The following is an 18,572-nucleotide window of genomic DNA, read 5'->3' as shown; positions in this document are numbered from 1 at the left end:
GACAGGCGTGATCACAATGTAGAAATTGTAAATTGCGATGGTATGCATAAATTGAGGTGGGGACTTTGGCCCCTCACAGGTAGTTTTGCCATTCTTAAAAGACTAAGGGCCCGATGTAGGAAAATCTCATTTACCGACTCTAGAATGCAGAATTTTACCGATTCGGTATTCTAGATTCGGTAAATGAGATGTAGGAAATAATTCGGTAATTTTTACCAAATCGGTATGATTTGGTAGTTACCGAATCTGTATTTACCGATTCAGTAATTGCCATTGATTCCTATGGGCCTTGAGGCCCATAGGAATCAATGTCAATTACCAAATCGGTAAATACCGTTTTGGTAAAATCACCGAATTGTCAAGGGGGACGACACCCTGTTGCACCCCTGATTCTGGCTTGTGTGCCATGTGACACACATAAAATAACGAATTCTTAAGGGCCTGTGGCACTGTTTTCAGTGCCACCTACATCTAGATTTACCGATTATGTAAATTTACCAATTCCGTATTTTATCGAATCAGTATTTTACCGAATCGGTAACTTTACCGAATCTTTTTATCGATTCTGTAAAATTTAAGGCCCCTACATATCAAAAACTAAATACCGGTCAGTAACGGCCGAAATCGGCCATTACTGACCGGTATTTGGTGTCCTACATCGGGCCCTAAGTGAACGCCCAATAGTTCCCCTTCTGCCATGTTGTAGTATAGTTCAGCTGGAATTAGCTTTTTAGATAGGTATGCTACAAGGTGAAGCTGCCTGTTTCTTTATCTCGGGAGATAGTGGCCCCCATGGCATTGTCCAAGGCATGTGGTTCTAAAGCAAAGTGTTGTATGGTATGAGGGTGCCTGAGGATGGGTATGGTGGTAAAAGCGACTTTGAGCTCTAGGACGACTTGATCAGTTTCCTTGCTCCATTAGGGTTTTCCCTCTTTTCAAGCAAACTGATAATTGGGGCTACTTTGCAGAGAACTGATCAGTAAATCCTCTGTAAAATTTGGTAAAACCCATGAACTGCTAGATATTCTTAAAATACTGGGGTCTTTTCTAATCAGTGATAGCCTTTATCTTTCACTCGGCCACAGTGATTACTTTTGATGTGAGAACAAATCCAGGAGATATGACAGTGGTTGTATCAAATTCCCATTTTAATAGTTTGCAGAACAAGCCGTACAATAGTCGGGTGGCTAAATTAATTTTGACATGTTTAATGTGCTCTTTTAGAGAATTGGAATATATCAGAATATCGTCTACATAGACAGTCACAAACCTGTCTAGGTACTCATGAAGCTCACTATTGATAAATAATTAGAATGTCGCTGGGGCATTGAACAGGCAAACATCATTATACATTATTCGAACAGGACACAATAGATTTGAAATGCTGTTTTTCACTCTCTCCTGTGCAGATTTCCACTAAGTGGTAGGTTTAGTTTGGTGTATATGGTGGTTCTTACTTGGTCCAAAAAGAAGGAATGAGTGTCAAGGGGTATTAAGAGGTCAATAATCGATTCAGGCCCTCAGCTCACAAATGCTTTTGGAAACAAAAAATAAATGGGATGCTGCAAGTAATTTAGATGGTCTTATCAACCTATTCTTTAGATACTTGTCTAGGACTGTTCAGGATCTTGAAGGAGCACAGCATGGGTGTTGCCATGAATAACAGTTAAAAAAAAACAGTAGAACTACACTGGTCACTGAGAAATGTAACAATCCAGGTTGCACGATCTCTGAATCATCCAAATAGCAAGCAGCTGGTTCAGAACCCAAAGCTTTTTATAGCCTATCATATCCAAGATAGCAGCAGAGATTTAGAGTGAATCTTGCGAGTTCTTACTGTGACATCTTCTTCCAAAATCTTGCTGCTATCTGGGCATCAGAAACAACAAGAGTGCATCCAATATGTAAAGGGGAGCATGTTTGCTGTAAGAAAGGTATGATCATAACCAAAAGGGCCACAAAGAATATATCTGGTTGTGTCACTTGTTACCAAAGGTGCTGAAGTACAAAGAGCAGCATGTTTCCCAGTGAGATGATCATTTACCCATTGATGCTTTTGATTGATACAGATTACTTGGCAGGAATAAACGATAAAGAAAAACCAAAGTGGATGATGGACGGAGCGTTGACAATACAAACACTCACCCCCAGTCAACTGATCTGGGTTTAATCCATCACCGTTCTTTAGCTCACTCCGCCACCCCAGTTCAGACATGGCCTTATGCAAATCAGTCTGACCCTGTGCCTCATGGGAACAGTCCAGCCCGAACTGCCAAGCCATGTCTTCCCTGGACCGGAATCAAGCTTCCCAGGACCGGTTTCTGGCATTAGAGCCGTCTTCAGCCGGGCTTGCTTGAATCCAGTGGCTCCGTCCATCATCCACTTTGGTTTTTCTTTGTTCGCCCTAAGTTGGCAGGGTATGCTCAGACGTGAGTCCCTTGCTCACTTTGCCACTGGATTCAAGCAAGCCCAGCTGAAGACGGCTGGAATGCCAGGAACCGGTGGGGGATAAGGTCGGTGGGGGATAAGAAGGTGGTATAGGATGCTGAGTGCTTACAGCTTGTGGCCTGGCTGCATGTAACAGGGTCCAGTCGCCGGCCATGAATTATTGGTTTCCGAGTTTGCAGACCCAAAAATTCCAAGCCTAGAGACACTTGGAGTTGCTGTATGTGGAATCTCACCAGGAGTTTTCACTCCGGGTAAAATTCCACCTCTTGTGATCAGGCTCTAAATCATGAAATTACATGCACAAGTCTCTCGTATACTTCTCAGACCTCACCTCTATCATGCTTTTGTTATCATTAGAATGAAGACACCTGCAAAGATGTTGTTTTGACTAAGCATTCTATCTGTAGGCAAAGAGATAGGTTTCAACCCTCAGTGTCCTTTTTAGGTATCCAAAGAAGGTATCTTTGGACTACCACTGTATGACGAGAGTGGAATGTATGGTAGTGAGTCAGGATGCACCACTATGAGGATTCTATTTTGTGGTCACCATCGTGGGGTTCCAACATCAGGGTATGTTCTGGAATGAAGTAGAATGCTTGCTTCTGTCAGATTTCCTGAAATGAATATCGAATCAATGAATAAATTAAAATTTGTATTTGAAGCAGAAACTGTGGCTTCATCAATGTACAATGGCACTTGGATTGCTTGAAGGAATTACAACAATGGAATCAAACAATGTGCTTCTAAATAGTGAAGTTTGGAGTGAGTGAAAGCAGAGTATGATAAGTATTGGGCCTGGCCCTCCCCAGGCTTTTAGAATTCACCCTCCTGCTTTCTGAATACAGTTTTGTTGGGTATTAGGACTCTCTGTACACTTTACCACTGCTTACCAGTGATAAAATGCTTGTGCTCTCTCCTTTAAATATGGTAAAAGTGGCTTACACCCAATTTTCACATTTAATTTACTGGTAAGAACCTAAGAAAGTGGAGCCACAGGTACCCAGAGCCTGTAGTTTCAATGCTATTTGTGGGCATGTAGCACTATGTGCCATGCACTTAAATAACATTTTAAACATTTCTCTAGCCTGCCATTGCAGTCTGTGTGGACAGTTTTAAGCTGCCATTTTGACCTAGCAAAATAAACCTTTTTCCAGGCCTAAACCTTTCTTTTTTAATACATATACGTCACCCCTTGTGTAGGCCCCAAACAGCCCATAAGGCAGGGTGCTTTGTATTTACACATTTGTACATGTACTTTTAAGTATTACATGTCCTGGTAGTGAAAATCTCATACATTCTTTTTTTCACTACTGTAAATATCCCATAGGATATCTTGGGTTACCTTATTGAATTTAATACGGTATACTGCTTGATTGGGAGCACGTAGTAATACCATCTAAGGAATTGTAATTTAAAATCCTCTTTAATGGCAAATTCAGTTTTCAAGTCACAATTCTGAAAATGTAACTTATGGAAAGTTGGGATTTTCTTGTCCTAACCATTTGGTACCTGCAGCCTGTTTCTGGGTCTCATGACTAGGTGTAGTTCGCAGTTGGCCTTTGCGTATTCCTCTCAGACAGTTTCACAAGAGAGAGTCTGGATGTTGGCAGGAGGGGCCATCTTGGCCTAATGAGCGGGCAGAGCAGTCACCTACCACTCTTGCACTTCAAAGGCAGTAGCCCAGCACACTCATGAAAGACTACACACTATCCTATTGTGCCCCCTTACAGACTTCGACCAGGGCAGGGAAGCAGGAAATTCCAGATATCTCTGTAGAGGAAAACCCCAGAAGGTTCTCCCACTTCAAAATATGCAGTGGGTATACTAATGGGACCCTCAGACCCACTCTTTAGATTACTTTTGGAGCTGGAAAGACTCAGTAGAAGGACTGCTCTGCTGTCCTGCTTCTCTACTGCAAGAAGGTCTCCCCAGCTGCTCTGCTGCATGAAGAACTGCCACCTTTCTCCCAGGACCACCAGAGTGATTCCATTGTCTCCAACAACCTTGAATCCTGCACCTGGCCTCTTCTTACTGTGGTTCCTAACCCTTCATGTGGTGCCTCCCCAGTCCTGGACCCTTGTAATTGGGGATAAAGGTGCTCTGCAGCCCAGCTCAGGTCCCCGTCTGAACTGGGGCAGCGCAACACAATCCGATGCACAATCCTCAACGGAACAGATGCAGTGTGGTGCAACTCTATGTAGGATCTCACATCACAGCCCTCTCAGTTCCCCTTCAGAACTAATGCAACATAACTCAACACAAGATCCTGCTTCGCTCCTCAGAACTGCTGTTGCGCGGCGCAATGCCTCGCATCCAGGACAAAAGGTACAATTCTTAGTGGCCTAATCTTGCCCTTATGTATGGCCCGCGCTCCATCGTGGTTGGCCTGAACTTCTTACTTTGTCCCAGTTTGGTGTTACCAGAAAGCCACAGTTGGCGCTTTGTGATTCTAGGCACTTCTATTATCTAAACCTTTAAAATTGCATACCTCAGGTTTTACTAATTGTTTTTTGTGTTGCTGTTTTGGTGTCATATAATTTAATACAGTTTACTTTTCTAAATTGGTGCTGGGTTTTCAACTTCTAGCTGTTTGTTTGCTGCATAGATTCTTTACACATTATCTCTAAATTAAGCCTGGCTGCCTTGGTACCAAGCTACCAGAGGGTTAAGCACAAGTGAATTTTGTGGGATTTTTGTATTTCACCCTCAAAAAGATTGTGGTTGTAACTTGAGAAGGGCTCACACCCATCTCAACTAATAACCCAATTTCTCACAAAACTAGTGGCTCTTAGATAATTGGGAAGAGAGTTCCAGGTTTTCACAGTGAGACAGGACTAGAAGTGATAACCAAACCTACTTTTTTTCTGGATAGGACAATCAAAAAGTACATTTGAAAAGCGAGAGCTAAGAAGACGAGCATTGTTACTCCAGAAGCGAGAACATAGGACGCTCAGACCTATGTTTGCAAACGTCTTTGTTCAGGCACGGCACTTGCCGGGCGTTATACTGGGGCGGTGACGTCAGGCAGGGGAGGGTCAGGGTGGGGGGATGTAAAATACGGGATAAGAACCATTAGAAGTAAGTATCGAAAAATTTTTAAAAAACTAATTTCGTTGCCCACGCTGCATCGCATTTGGCGATGCAGAGTGGGCAACAAAATTCGTTGGTTTTTTTTCGATACTTACCTCTAATGGTCCTCATCCAGTATTTTACATCCCCCCATCCTGACCCTCCCCTGCCTGACGTCACCGCCCCAGTATAACGCCCGGCACGGGCCGTGCCTGTCTTTGTTAGGCCATTGTTCTCACTATTGTCATATTGTACTTTTTTTTAAACTAGGCTAAACAAGTTTTCATTTCTGAAAAGACACATTGACTTCTGTTTGAAATTACATGAGAAATTGAAAGACAAGACATCCTAACTTTGTTGACTAGTTTCAGTTTTGACTAAATACCGCAACTGAGCTTTTTCCAGGATTTATACCAGAAGGAGTGTAAAATGTTGTTTTGGTGACCAGTGACTTTTCAGCATCCATAAGTTCATATCATGTTTATCCACGGTCAGTCACTCAATCAATCAATCAATCAATCAATCAATCAATCAATCAATCAATCAATAATTTGTAAAGCGCACTACATACCTGCGAGGGTCTCAAGGCACTGGTGGGGGGGACTGCTACTGATCGAACAGCCAGGTCTTGAGAATCCTCCTGAAGGTCAGCAGGTCTTGGGTCTGTTGTAGGCTCAGTGGGAGGGTGTTCCATGTGATGGTGGCAAGGTGGGAGAAGGATCTTCCGCCGGTGGTTGTCCTTCAGATGTGTGGGACGGTGCTGAGTGCGATGTCGGCGGTGCGTAGCTGGCGGTTGGGGATGTAAAAGGAGAGCTTTCTGTTGAGGTAGGCTGGGCCGGTCTTGTAGAGTGCCCTGTGTGTGTGGATGAGGAGCTTGAGGGATATCCTTTTGCTGACGGGGAGCCAGTGCAGGTCCCTCAGGTAGTGGGTGATGTGGCCGTGGTGTGGTACGTCTAGGATCAGTTGTGCCAAGGCATTTTGGATGCGTTGTAGTCGTTTGATGAGCTTGGCTGGGGCTCCCGCGTAGAGAGCGTTTCCGTAGTCGAGTCTGCTGCTGACGAGAGCCTGGGTGACTGTCTTTCTTGTATCTGTCAGGATCCATCTGTAGATCTTGCGGAACATGCGGTGGGTGTTGAAGCAGGAGGAGGAGACGGCGTTGACCTGCTTGGTCATTGAGAGCATTGAGTCGAGGATGATTCCCAGGTTGTGTGCGTGGCCCGTGGGTGTCGAGGCTGCTCCTAGTGCCGTCAACCACCAGGAGTCTTCGCAGGCTGAAGGGTTGGAGTCGAGGATGAGGACCTCTGTCTTTTCCGAGTTCAGCTTCAGACGCCTAGTCTTCATCCAGTCGACGACGGCCTTCATTCCTTCATGGAGGTTGGCTTTGGCAGTGATGGGGTCCTTGGTGAGGGAGAGGATCAGTTGAGTGTCGTCGGCATAGGAGATTATGTTGAGGTCATGCTGTCAGGCGACGTGTGCGAGCGGGGCAATGCAAATGTTGTACAGTGTCGGGCAGAGGGAGAATCCCTGGGGTTTGCCGCAGATGACCTCTGAGGCTTTGGACCGGAACGGCGGCAGGCGGATGCTCTGGTTCTGCCGGAGAGGAAGGAGGTGGTCTATTCCAGAGCCTTGTCTCGGATCCCTGTGGCGAGGAGGCGTGCGCGTAATGTGCAGTGGCAGGCGGTGTTGAAGACTGCGGAGAGGTCTAAGAGGATGAGTGCTGCGGTCTGTGAAATTTCAATTGTTCAAAGTCTTTGAAGAACATTTATATTAGTTGTATTTTTTACTCCTTTGCTATTGTAGGAGGTTTTACAGTTCTTGAAATCTATCCAGAGCAGCTAGCAATGCTGAAACATTACAGGGTGCCTTCCATTTCAAAGTGATATATTCAGCAACCCTCTTCTTCAATAATTGTAATCTCCTTGGTGATCTGTAGTCTCAGCTGTTTGTAGAGTGGGTCTTCCCACTTCTTTCACCAGGTTGTCTCTAGATGAGAGCCAGGTGAGACTTGTGCCCCTGATCTAGTTGTCCTGTCCCACCTTGTCTCCCAACACCACAGTTGCTTATTGTACCAGGAGATTATACATCAAAAACAGACCCTGCACCTTGACTCACACATTAATTGGTCCCACTATCTTTCAATGCAAAACAGATTTTTGTGCTTAAATGTGTTAATTTCACTTTGTATGTATGTGTGTTTATATCTATATAAAAATATACATGGAAAGATATATATGCACGCATACATACAAACTCTGATTTACACATTATAAGCAAAAACAAATATACCTATATCATTCACCGATGTTTGTGTCCCAATGTGTCTTCCAAAAGAATTTGGTTCTTGAGATGCCACTAACTGTCTTTTTATCTCCAGGCATCTCATGAGAGGCTGTCAGAGCTGCCTCTCAGTGAATCTGATCACTGATAATTGAAGTAGCCTCTTCCCATAGTGCAGGTCAGGAGCTGCTATTATTTTGTATGAAATTTCAGCCAAAAAGTGAATTTTGCTAGTGCTCAATTTCTTATTGGACCACAAAAGGAATCAGGCAGTTCCTAATTTGTGAAAGAAGGAGTGCCAGTGCCCAAAGCTCTGCTTGGAAGCAGGCAGCTGGTTCAATTAAATGACAGCACCATGAATACCAAGGCTGATGGCCTTTAATCCTCAAACAAGAAACTTCTGGACCCTCTTTCTAGATCTTGCATGTTCTTGTCTTCTCCTTTTCAAGCTGTTTTGCAGTCTTTCTCTTCCTCCATCTTTCTGATCTGTGTGCTTTTCCCCCTCTTACACATGATAAATTTGTGATGGGAAAAAATAAGTTATGGTCCCCAAAAATAAGTGCTGGTGGCCCCCACAAGATACCATCGGCTCAAATTAAGCACTGAATTGGGTCATCATAATGCTCACCACTGTGTTCTTTAATCTCACAAGGGCCATCAAATCAGTGGAATGTAATAAGCAGCATAACAGTATTCCTCCGTACATCTAAATAACCACACAGATATAAAAACAGCAAATTGGCATGTTGCGAACAGCGAGAATAAAATGACAATTTTTAGCATAGTTAAAATGTCATGAAAAACGGAACACTTTAAAATGTACTTCTGTACGATATGCTAGGAGAGTATGGAAAGTAGAATTGCAATCTAGACTTTCTTAGGGAGAATCGACCCACTACATACCTTGTTGACTGCAAAAGCTGTGGCTATCAGTGAGGTGTGAGGGCAGTGTTCCCCGCGAAAGGAAAACACACGCTGTGGCAGCGTCCCTTCTCCTGGACTCAGCTCGTTATCCTCATTTGGTGCGATGTAGCATCTTTTTGGTGTTCTGTCAGCAGTCAAAATCATCTCCAGCAGTATCTGGTGCGAAGATCTGGGAGGAGAACCTCTCTTGACAAGTGGTCATTAGACATAAAGTTTTATTTGGGACTTGAATTTCTTACATAAGTTTAGGAATGTTTGACAGAGATTATGTGCATCCATGTGTGTATCCCAGCTGTATGATTATGAACGTATAAGGCAAATGGACTCAATTAAACACAAATCCAGCCAATCCTGTAGCTGCTCTCATGCTGTTTTCAGCATGAAAGCAGCTCCAGGATTGGTTGGTGCAGGCTAGCACAGTGCTCATTAACAGTCTGGGGGCCTGTGACAGCAATCCCCAGGTTGTTTCACAGCCCTTGGATTGCGGGGTCTACAGTGCCTATGTCAGATCGGACGTCTGAAGACAACCGGCCAATTCGACATGCTCACTGTAGACCAGTGCAGTCATCCAACATTTGCAGGATTCAGCCCCACCCTTGCTCTGTACACAGCGCAAGCCATAGCAAAATAACATGCCATTTTATTTATTTGTTTCTGCCTGCTGCACTCACAGTGGGGTGGTGGGATGCCGCTCCATTCTTTAGGAGGAGCTGCCCCACCAATATGTAGTCAGGGCGAGCAAGATTAGAGGATATGATATAGGGCACCAGGAGGAGCCGCTGGTACTGTGAAGTGGTGGGGGGCGGAGGGAAGGGGTAACACAAAAAAGCTGGGATTGGTCTGAGCACCTCGATTCTGCTCTCAGACTTGGACTGGGAGCCTGTGGTGGTTTCTCCATCCAGCTGTATAAAATAGCTAGGTCGAGAAAGGCTAAGTGCGCCTGAAGGTTTGGTCGGCCCTCTGGGGCCGGTCAAACCAGCATGTGCATTTAGCAGCGCCCACCACTCCCTCTCCTCTCTGGTGCTGCAGCATCACTGTGGCTGTCCCCGCCCCTCCCTCAGCTCCGTTTGCAGGACACATAATAAAATGATTGTAATGTTTTATTATCATTTTATTTGTTCTCGCCTCCGCTGGCTTTCAGCAGAGGGGACGATGCTCCTCTGCCATAACGGCGAAGCCGCCCCTCTAAGGCACAGTGAGCCTCATTGCATCGCCAGCATAGATTGTAACAAAGGAGCTTGACCATTTAAAATTCCAGATGGAGTGGTACCAGTCGTTCAGTATCTTAAAGTATAGGTCAGGGGTCTCCAAACCGGTCCTGGAGGGCCGGATCCATTCCAGATTTTTTGGATATCCCTATTGAGATACATGCAGTAATTTTAAAAATCTGGCATGGATCCGGCCCTCCAGGACCGGTTTGGAGACCCCTGGTATAGGTACTTCAACTTGTTCTCCTTGACAACCCTGTTGTGGTTTGGTAGTAATGCCACCTATTACTCAGGGGAGTATTTCTTGCTAATGAGAACTTGTGAAGGTAGCCTGTTTGCATTGAGGTAGGGGTTTGAAAAGTAAATCTTCAGTAGTGTTCTTCTATAGCCCAAGACCGCTGCATGAAATCTACCCAGAGTTAGGAGCTACGGTAGAATAGGCATGGTAGGGAAGGCTAATGGGTCGCAGTCCTCACACTTATTGTAGGCAAAGGGTCAATTGACAGTATAATCATTGGTTAGAATTCTGGAGGCCACATTCGCCTCATCTGCTTAGATGCATCACTTTGGTAAATAGGGTGCAACATGCCACATTTTTTCCGCCGCCGGTGCGTCACAAAAAATGGCGTAAAATGATTGCAAGGCTTCATAAAAGAGACCCTGAGTTTTTCAGGCATCCATCAAATGTCAACCCTCAATACAGTAGCAGTGGTGATTTTGGACATTGGGAGCAGCTGACATTTTGCCCCCTTGATCAAATACCCCGAAAGGCACAAAAAGTAATCTATAATGGACATTACTTCTGCTACCGAAGACCTGAGATGTGATATTAATAGCAGGATAATGTCCAGCAGGATGATTGTAATAATAGAGATTCACCTTACCCTACTCCTGTTGGGATACATCTCACCTCCTGTGAGAGTCTAATGGCCACTTTAAGGGGTTCTAATATCCGCAGAAAGAGGCGTGGCAAGAGGGAAAGTCCTGTCTAGTGCTTCTGCTCCCTGAAAAGACAATCATACATAAAACCACCTCATGTGACCTCAGCAGTGGGGATGTCATACAAAAGATGTACCCTGTGTATGTAGTTGTCTCCCATCCCCACATGAGACATAACCTGGAAAAGATATACCCATGCCACCCTGTCAAAAGTCTTTTTAGCATTCAATGAAAGCATCCAACCTTTCTTCAAATTCATCCTTCATCTGCCACAGGCAATGGGCCAACAGGGGTAGGTGATCTCTAGAGGTGCGGCCCTGGATAAACCCCACTTTGGATTCATGTATTAGTTGGGGTAGTACCATTGCTAGAATCTTGGCTATGATTTTCAGGTCCACATTGAGCAGTGAGATTGGGGGATAGCTGACGCATTCCACCGGATCTTTCTTTTCCTGGACAGTACCATAATGGGGGCTCTGTTAGATATGGGTCCAAGAGAACCTAATTCTACAGCTTCCTGATAGGTTCAGGTGAGCATGATGACCAATGTCAGTATTGTAGAGTTCCCCAGGGTATCTGTATTACCCTGGGGATTTGCTACTGGGAAGCGCTGAGATAACCCCTGTAACCTCTTCTTTAAGAAGGCTCCCTATATGAAGGCCTAGCCTTCTTGAGTTAGTGTGGGTAAGTGCAACAGATGTAAAAAGGAGTTCACCTACATGATAGTGGTCACTGAATCTGAGATATGTAGGGCAGTATAATAGGAGGCAAAATGGTTGACTGTGCCAACTGAAAAAACCAGTATGTTGTGCAAGGATAGCCAACTGGGACTCACATCGATGCAGCTGGGCTACCAAGAGCCTCCCAGCATTCTCACCATAGTCATATCCATGCCATCAAACTTTAACGAATACATTTTCCACTGCAGTTGTGTAGGTAGCATTTAGGCCTAGCTTTGCTAGCTTGAATTCCCTCTGAGAGGTAGTAGTAGTAGTGGGTGAAACAGTGTATCGACCTGTGAGATCACAAATATTGGACTCAGGAGGCTCAGCTTCTCCTGGCTTTTGCATTTTGCTGTTGCTGAGTTCTGCCTCATTCTCCCCTCCCTGTTGCCTTGTCAGCTGCCCAAAAACCCACTGTGAGGCTACAATACCCTTGTTATCCCTAAGATAAGACTAGATTTGAGAGCAAAGACACATTCAGGGAACGTGTAGGCAAATGCGTTCATTCTCCATCTAACTTGAGTTGAAGGTATAAGCCCAAGGTCTAATTCCATGAGCACCGGGTTGTAATCAGAGAGGCCTACTTCAAGTATTTCTCACCTGGTGATATGGGATGACAACCACCCATGTAGCTGGGAATAATCTATACAGAATTGAGTGCCATGGGTGTAAGAGAAAAGGTGAATTTCTTCGGGACTCTATTATTATGGTTGTGTGCACTCTGTTTTACAGTCCCAAGAAGAAGAAGGTCCACAGCTATATTCCAATCCCCTCCCAGCAGGGCAAGGGTCCCACCATTCGCGGGCAGTCGCCGAGATAGCTATACTAGGAAATGGATTTTATCTGACCCTGGCACATACACAGCACCAACAACATTGGTAGTTTTGTCAGTGCCCAGTGGCTCTCATCGTTGAACCACGATTCAAGGTGCTTTTTTTCCAGTGAGGATGGTCCCATTACATTTTTTGGAACAGCTCTTCGAGGGGGATTCCTCACCTAAGTCAATGACAGTCCTGCTACTACTAACCACTCAAGTCCCAATTAAGTTTGGACAATTCTTTGTGTGACAAAAGGATTGTTTGTAATGGTGCTATGTCTACCTTCTTGACACCGGGTAGTTAAGGATATTTTTGTGCTTGATGTAATGGGACAGGCCATTCACATTCATGGCGACAATCATACATGTTTTAATCATTTTCAGGTATGTGCCCCAAGGCCGGCGGACAATAGGAGATGGAAGAATCTAACCATGGAAGGGAGAGTAGAGCTTCCCCAGTTGGGACTTGGGGACAGTGGATCTGGAAGGCCATGAGGTATTTGAGGCTAGGGAATTCCCGAGGCTTAGCAGTGGACTATGGTCTGAACTCAGCTAGCCCCTGCCCCAGTCGACTGGGTAGGAAGGACGAGTAATTTGAACTACGGCCTTGGAGGGGAGGAAAGGGGAAAGCAGAGAAAGGGGAAGTACTAAGATGAAGATAGAATATTCCAAGGGATATAGCTATCTACTTTAGAATGGGAGCTAACTCCTTCTCTGGCAGTGCCACTTGTCCCCCCTAACCCATCATGACATCCACCGCCCAGGGGGACGGTGGAGGGTAGTGGCAGGAGTTTGAGGTGCAGGTCCCGCATTTGGAGCACACATAATGAAAGAGAGCAGAATAGACAGGTGCTTGCATACATATGGGGGATGAGTGGGACACGATGTAACTGTATGGGATCAGCCTCCTGTACATCCCAGGGTCCAAGAACCAGGCCCTGGTGCAATTGGGCAGACCAGATTATAGTTTTAGGCTCTTGATTCCAGTGCCCATTCATTCTTTCATCATTGCCTTAAGGCTATATATCTGTGATTTTAGTGAGTGATGTGACGGCTTCCTGATGAAGGCATTCCTGCCGAAATGTGCGTAGTGTCATTACACCGTCAGTTACACAAATTTCAAGTCATTCACAATATGAATTAAATTGATGTTGATTTATGGTTCAATAAATTAATGTCCCTTGCTTTCCATTATCCTTAATCGGAATTGTAGATTGAACATGATTTTATGGTCTGTATGCAATTATAATGTGCTTACCTAATGCATTACTTGCTTATTTCTTGAACTAATTATTGTCTAGGACACTTTCTATGTAAAGATTGTATCATGATGTTTACATCTCTACATTTTTAATATTGTACATTGTACATAAATCAATAAAAAAATTTTTTTATATTTATTGTGAAAAAATATTATAAGTTTCCTCAGGTATTTGAACTGTTATTAGATTGTTCATTATGTGTTAGTTTAATTATTGTATGCCTGCACATTTACATTTATTGTTTCTTGCTTAAGTTTGTTTCCAAATACTTATATATTATTATCTAGCCAGGACTGAGAGACACCCAGAGTCTCTTGCCCTTTCATCCATTCTCAGATTGGTTGGCCCCATTTCGTTTAGCTGTTCCTGTTTGATGTGAGGTCTTATGCAAAACAAGGTGAGATCAAGGACATCATTTAGGGTTTGTCAGGGGTCAAACTGTGACACCTGGCTCATCCCTTACGACACCTAGCACTGCATTTGTAACCACTGGGAGGTGGCAAAGGCATTACCAAGCACTAAATGTAAACAGTGTTCAGTATTAGTTCATATACAATATTTGGTCCCTTTGAATAAGTATGGGCCTGACCACTGCATCTCCCTGTGAATTAGCAATACTTTGTACCTTAGAGGAATATACTAGGCTTCAGTCCCGTCAATCATTATGATGCCAACAGGATGATGGTGTTGTGGCAATTTTTTCTAGGATTCAACTTGATGTCACTTCATGTGAAGTCATTGAGCTGTGAGGTCACTTCCGCTACCCCATGTGTTTTAGTGAATCAACGTCCATGAGTGAGCTAAAGAAGTTCCAAGTTGAACTTGTGTCAACATTTTGAGTTATGGTTCGATTCTTGTGCAGTAAGACTCAAGGCATTTGAGAGCCAGGCCTACTATCCTGGGTGCAGACCAGTGGCAGCGGGCATTTTTAGGAGAAAGGGGCGGGTGGGACACACGCACACATACACACTCACTCACACCCATGCATTCATGCACTCGCTCACACACACATCCATTCAGAACACTTATTACTAAATATTAAAACATACACAAACACACTTACCAAACATTAATGAAAAGAGAAATCACACTAACCTGCAGTCAGCTCTGCCTCAGAGGTCCCAGGAAGATTGGGACTGCTGCCTTCCCTCATTGATCGACCGTAGGTCAGCCAAAGAGGGAAGGCAGCAGTCCCAAACCTTGGAGGTCCCAGGAGGGTTAGGACTTCTGCCTTCCCTCATTGGCTGACCTAACCTCGCCACAGAGTAGGATAGGGTTAGTGAGACTGCTGACCCCACCTCAGTCGGTGACAAGGTGTCACTGATTTACAATCAGGTCTGGGCCCTTCAGGGCTTAAAACTGAAGCGCCCTGTTCTGAGGCAATGGAAGGCAATGAGTGATGCTCCCCATCGTGTCGAACGGGAGCACTTCAAGAACCTTTGCTGAGCTGAGGAGGTCACATCCACAGGAGCTGTGACATCGTCAGCCGACCAAAGCTCAGCTAAGGTAGCCAGGAGCCTGTGTATTTAGGATATGTCTAGCTCCTGTCTGCCTGACCTGACAATGAAGAGTGTTAGGATGACCTTTGCTCAGCCTGACAGATACTCTTCTTGAGGGGCAAAAGGTAAGGGGATGTGGCCCCTCAGCCCCTGTGGGAGGGCCGTGGTTGGTGCAGACCCCTCTCATCCCTGACTAATGCAATTTTGAATAGAGAGATAGGCAGTATCCTGATAAACTAATGGCAGCTGGTAAGAATGTTTTACGAATGCTTAAATCTCCATTGAAACATTTGTTATTTCTAGACCTGTTTCCACTGAAATTGCAGATTAAATGTAGATTAAGTACTAAGGAGTACCATGGCAATGCTTGTTTCTTTAACCAAAAAGCATTTTTACCTGTAGCCAATAATTTTTTTAGATTGATGAAGGTCCAGCCTATACCCAAACAATAAGGTTTTTTAAAACCATAACATACAAACAAGAATGGCCAGAAGGTTGGCAGTCAACCACAGACATATTGGCTTTGCCAATGCTTGCTACTCCTACATGGATCTTCTTGATGTTTCTCTGTTCTGGTAGGCCGTCTTTTTTCCGTTTTAGTCTTTTTGATCTCTTGGGTGTGGGTTTCAAGCAGCTCATTGGAAATATAGCAATGATTAAAAACTAATTTAGACGTATTAAATTTAGCTCAGTTGAAGGTGAAAATAGAAGGAGCAGGGCCATACCAGGAACAAAGCTGTTGTTAGTTCAGCCCTTTCCCTACAGAACTTTCAAACTGTACTGGCTGAAAACAAATACATACATTCCACAATTACATCACACACTAAAAAAGTCTAACAGCAGGACACAGGATAGCATAGCGCACCAGAAACCGTACATGACTCTCCACTCATTCCTCTCTTTGAAAAAGTGTGAATATCAACTATAGCTCTGTAAAGGCTGAAGATTTCAATCATTGGTTGGGACACTGCGACAGCTCATGCCATTCCACTCATATTGAACACTAAGAGGATTTTTTCAATATTAAGTTTGATAGGTTATGCTCGCTGCTTGGTAAAATCATTAGCTGATTACAGACTTTTGGTCCCTAAGGAAGTGAACTTTATTTTTCTGCAGATCTTGAGAGGTTAACATCATCCATAACATTGTTTTCAAAACATTAAATCATTGTGATTCACGGATTAAGATGGAATTTAAGATTAGACCTCAGTGCTAGTTCATTTGTCATTACTTTCAGAATCCTAACATATGGCTGCTGTTTTTTGTTTTTAGGTTGGAAATGCAGCCCACGTCTGAGTTGAGAATGGAGTACAATACCAGTGCCAGAAACTCGAGTGACCCCCTGGACATATTTTCTGGATTCAAGCTCCTTGTTCAGTTCAAGCTTCTCTTTATTCCGCTTTACAGTTTACTGATTCTCGTGGCATGCTTGGGCAACATCTTCTTGGTTGGATCCATCATCGCCGACAAGAAACTGCACAATGCCACTAACTTTTTCATTGGGAACCTCTCAGTGGGTGACCTCCTGATGTGCCTGACCTGTGTGCCCTTGACTGTATCCTATGCCTTTGAGTTGAGAGGTTGGTTGTTTGGTCGTTTCATGTGCCACTTTGTGTCTCTTATGCAAGTGGCCACAGTATATGTCTCTGTTTTGTCCCTAACAGCTATAGCTGTAGATCGCTACATTGTTGTGGCCTATCCTATCAGAAGAAGGATCACTCTTCGATGTTGTGGACTCGTTGTTCTGGTAATTTGGATTGTTTCTCTGGTATTGGCTGCCCCACCTTCTATATTCACTGAATATCTAGATCTCAACAGCATTCAATTTGATTTTATTGTGTGTGAAGAATTCTGGAAAGGAATGGAGAAGCAGAGGTTAATGTATTCCTGTCTGATGCTTTTAATGTCATATATGATCCCTCTTTTGTCCGTCACAATCTCCTACTGTGCAATCAGTTTTCACCTTCGTAAGAGAAACGTTCCTGGGGCGGCAGACCAGAACCAGGGCAAGTGGAACAAAAAGAAGCGGAAGACATTTGTCCTGTTGGTCATTTCTATATTGGTTTTCGCCATCTGTTGGATGCCTCTGCAGATCCTGAACCTGATACGAGATGTAGATACCAACTTCACCTTCATCAGCAAACAGTACATCAATGTAGTTCAGGTCTCCTGCCATTTCACTGCCATGAGCTCAGCCTGCTACAACCCATTTATCTATGCCTCCCTCCATCAGAAGTTCAGGCTTCGCATACGAAGGTACTTCAGACAGAAAAAGAGGCAAAGTAGCATGCTTTCCTCCAAGTCGTCACGTCTAAATACCTGCCTGAGCCTTCTCCCCGAAGGCTCTCGGGCAGGAAAAAATATGGGTTCCTTTAGAGTCAACACTCTGTAAAGGCATTTTGAAGATGCAGTCTACTTGATTTATTTATTTATGAGACACTTTTTTACGTACCTCGGCGGCAGAATACATTGGCTGTAGTGACCACAAAAGTCAAGGATGCCTTGAACTGAACCGTTCTGGATAGTTCACCAGCTTACACCCGAATCTCCACGACATTGACTGTAAAATTGGATCATGTCAATACCTCTTTTGCTGCCTCTGTTGCCTAAAACCAGTGAAATCGAAATTGGAAAATTGGCCTATCATTAATGCCGTTGGCTCACTCTGGTAACAGAAGTGGCCAAGAAAATGATGGACTCCTCAACTCTTTGCATTCACCATCTTCTCTAATTGTTGCCTGAAAGCTTGCATTTGTAGTTGTTGCAGTTCAGAGTAAAATAAACTGAAATAAATCAAATAGCTCAATGATGCTGTGCTTATTGTGTGGCCTTAAACGCCTGGCAATGGCCCTAAAAGGAGAAAATGAGTAAAGGAATACCAACAAAACCTTTCTGAAGCAACGTATTGAAGCTGAGACACATAAGTGACTATCTGCTATGTAGAAGGACGTTCCCCCGGTTATTGTCAGGGTTATCCCAGGAGCGCTGTGGCCTTTTGTGTTGTTGATTGACGTGGTTTGCACACACACTGCTTCACTGCTCTTCTTGTTGGAATATCTTAGTTAACCACAACAAACAGCCAAAAAAGTCAAGTTTCTGAAATTTGTTTCTGTAATAAATTGTTTTTCATGTATTAGGAGTATTGTTCTGTGGTCTGTGCTGTACATGTTTTTTCATTGTGTATACATTTTACTCTCCTGCTAAATATCCTGCTAAAAATTCCCAGCTCTGCACCTGCTGCATGGTAAGATTCATAGTATCTCTAGTGTAGCTCTTCATGTTCTCTTTTGAATGCATTGTTATTTAATTTTTTTATCTCTCTTGATATTTCTTAGCAACACTAATATTAGTCACTTAAACTGGTTACCATTACATCAAATAGGCATTGTTCTGGCCTGTTTGCCCAG

The 18,572-nt window shown here is 44.0% G+C and overlaps 1 protein-coding gene across 1 annotated transcript in view; it reads left to right on the top strand.

Moving 5' to 3' along the window:
* LOC147692151 (prolactin-releasing peptide receptor-like) overlaps positions 1 to 18,298 on the top strand; it is a 316,805-nt gene extending 298,507 nt beyond the window's left edge. The window contains exon 2 of the mRNA XM_086936746.1: positions 16,438 to 18,298. Coding sequence (XP_086792872.1) covers positions 16,445 to 17,557 — 1,113 coding nt within the window. The 5' untranslated portion in view covers positions 16,438 to 16,444 and the 3' untranslated portion in view covers positions 17,558 to 18,298. The remainder of the gene's footprint in view (positions 1 to 16,437) is intronic.
* The last annotated feature ends 274 nt before the right edge of the window (positions 18,299 to 18,572 follow it).

Source organism: Lissotriton vulgaris, chromosome 9 (assembly GCF_964263255.1).
Source record: "Lissotriton vulgaris chromosome 9, aLisVul1.2, whole genome shotgun sequence".
Taxonomy (NCBI): Eukaryota; Metazoa; Chordata; class Amphibia; order Caudata; family Salamandridae; genus Lissotriton; species Lissotriton vulgaris.
This window is presented reverse-complemented; position numbering and strand designations above follow the sequence as displayed.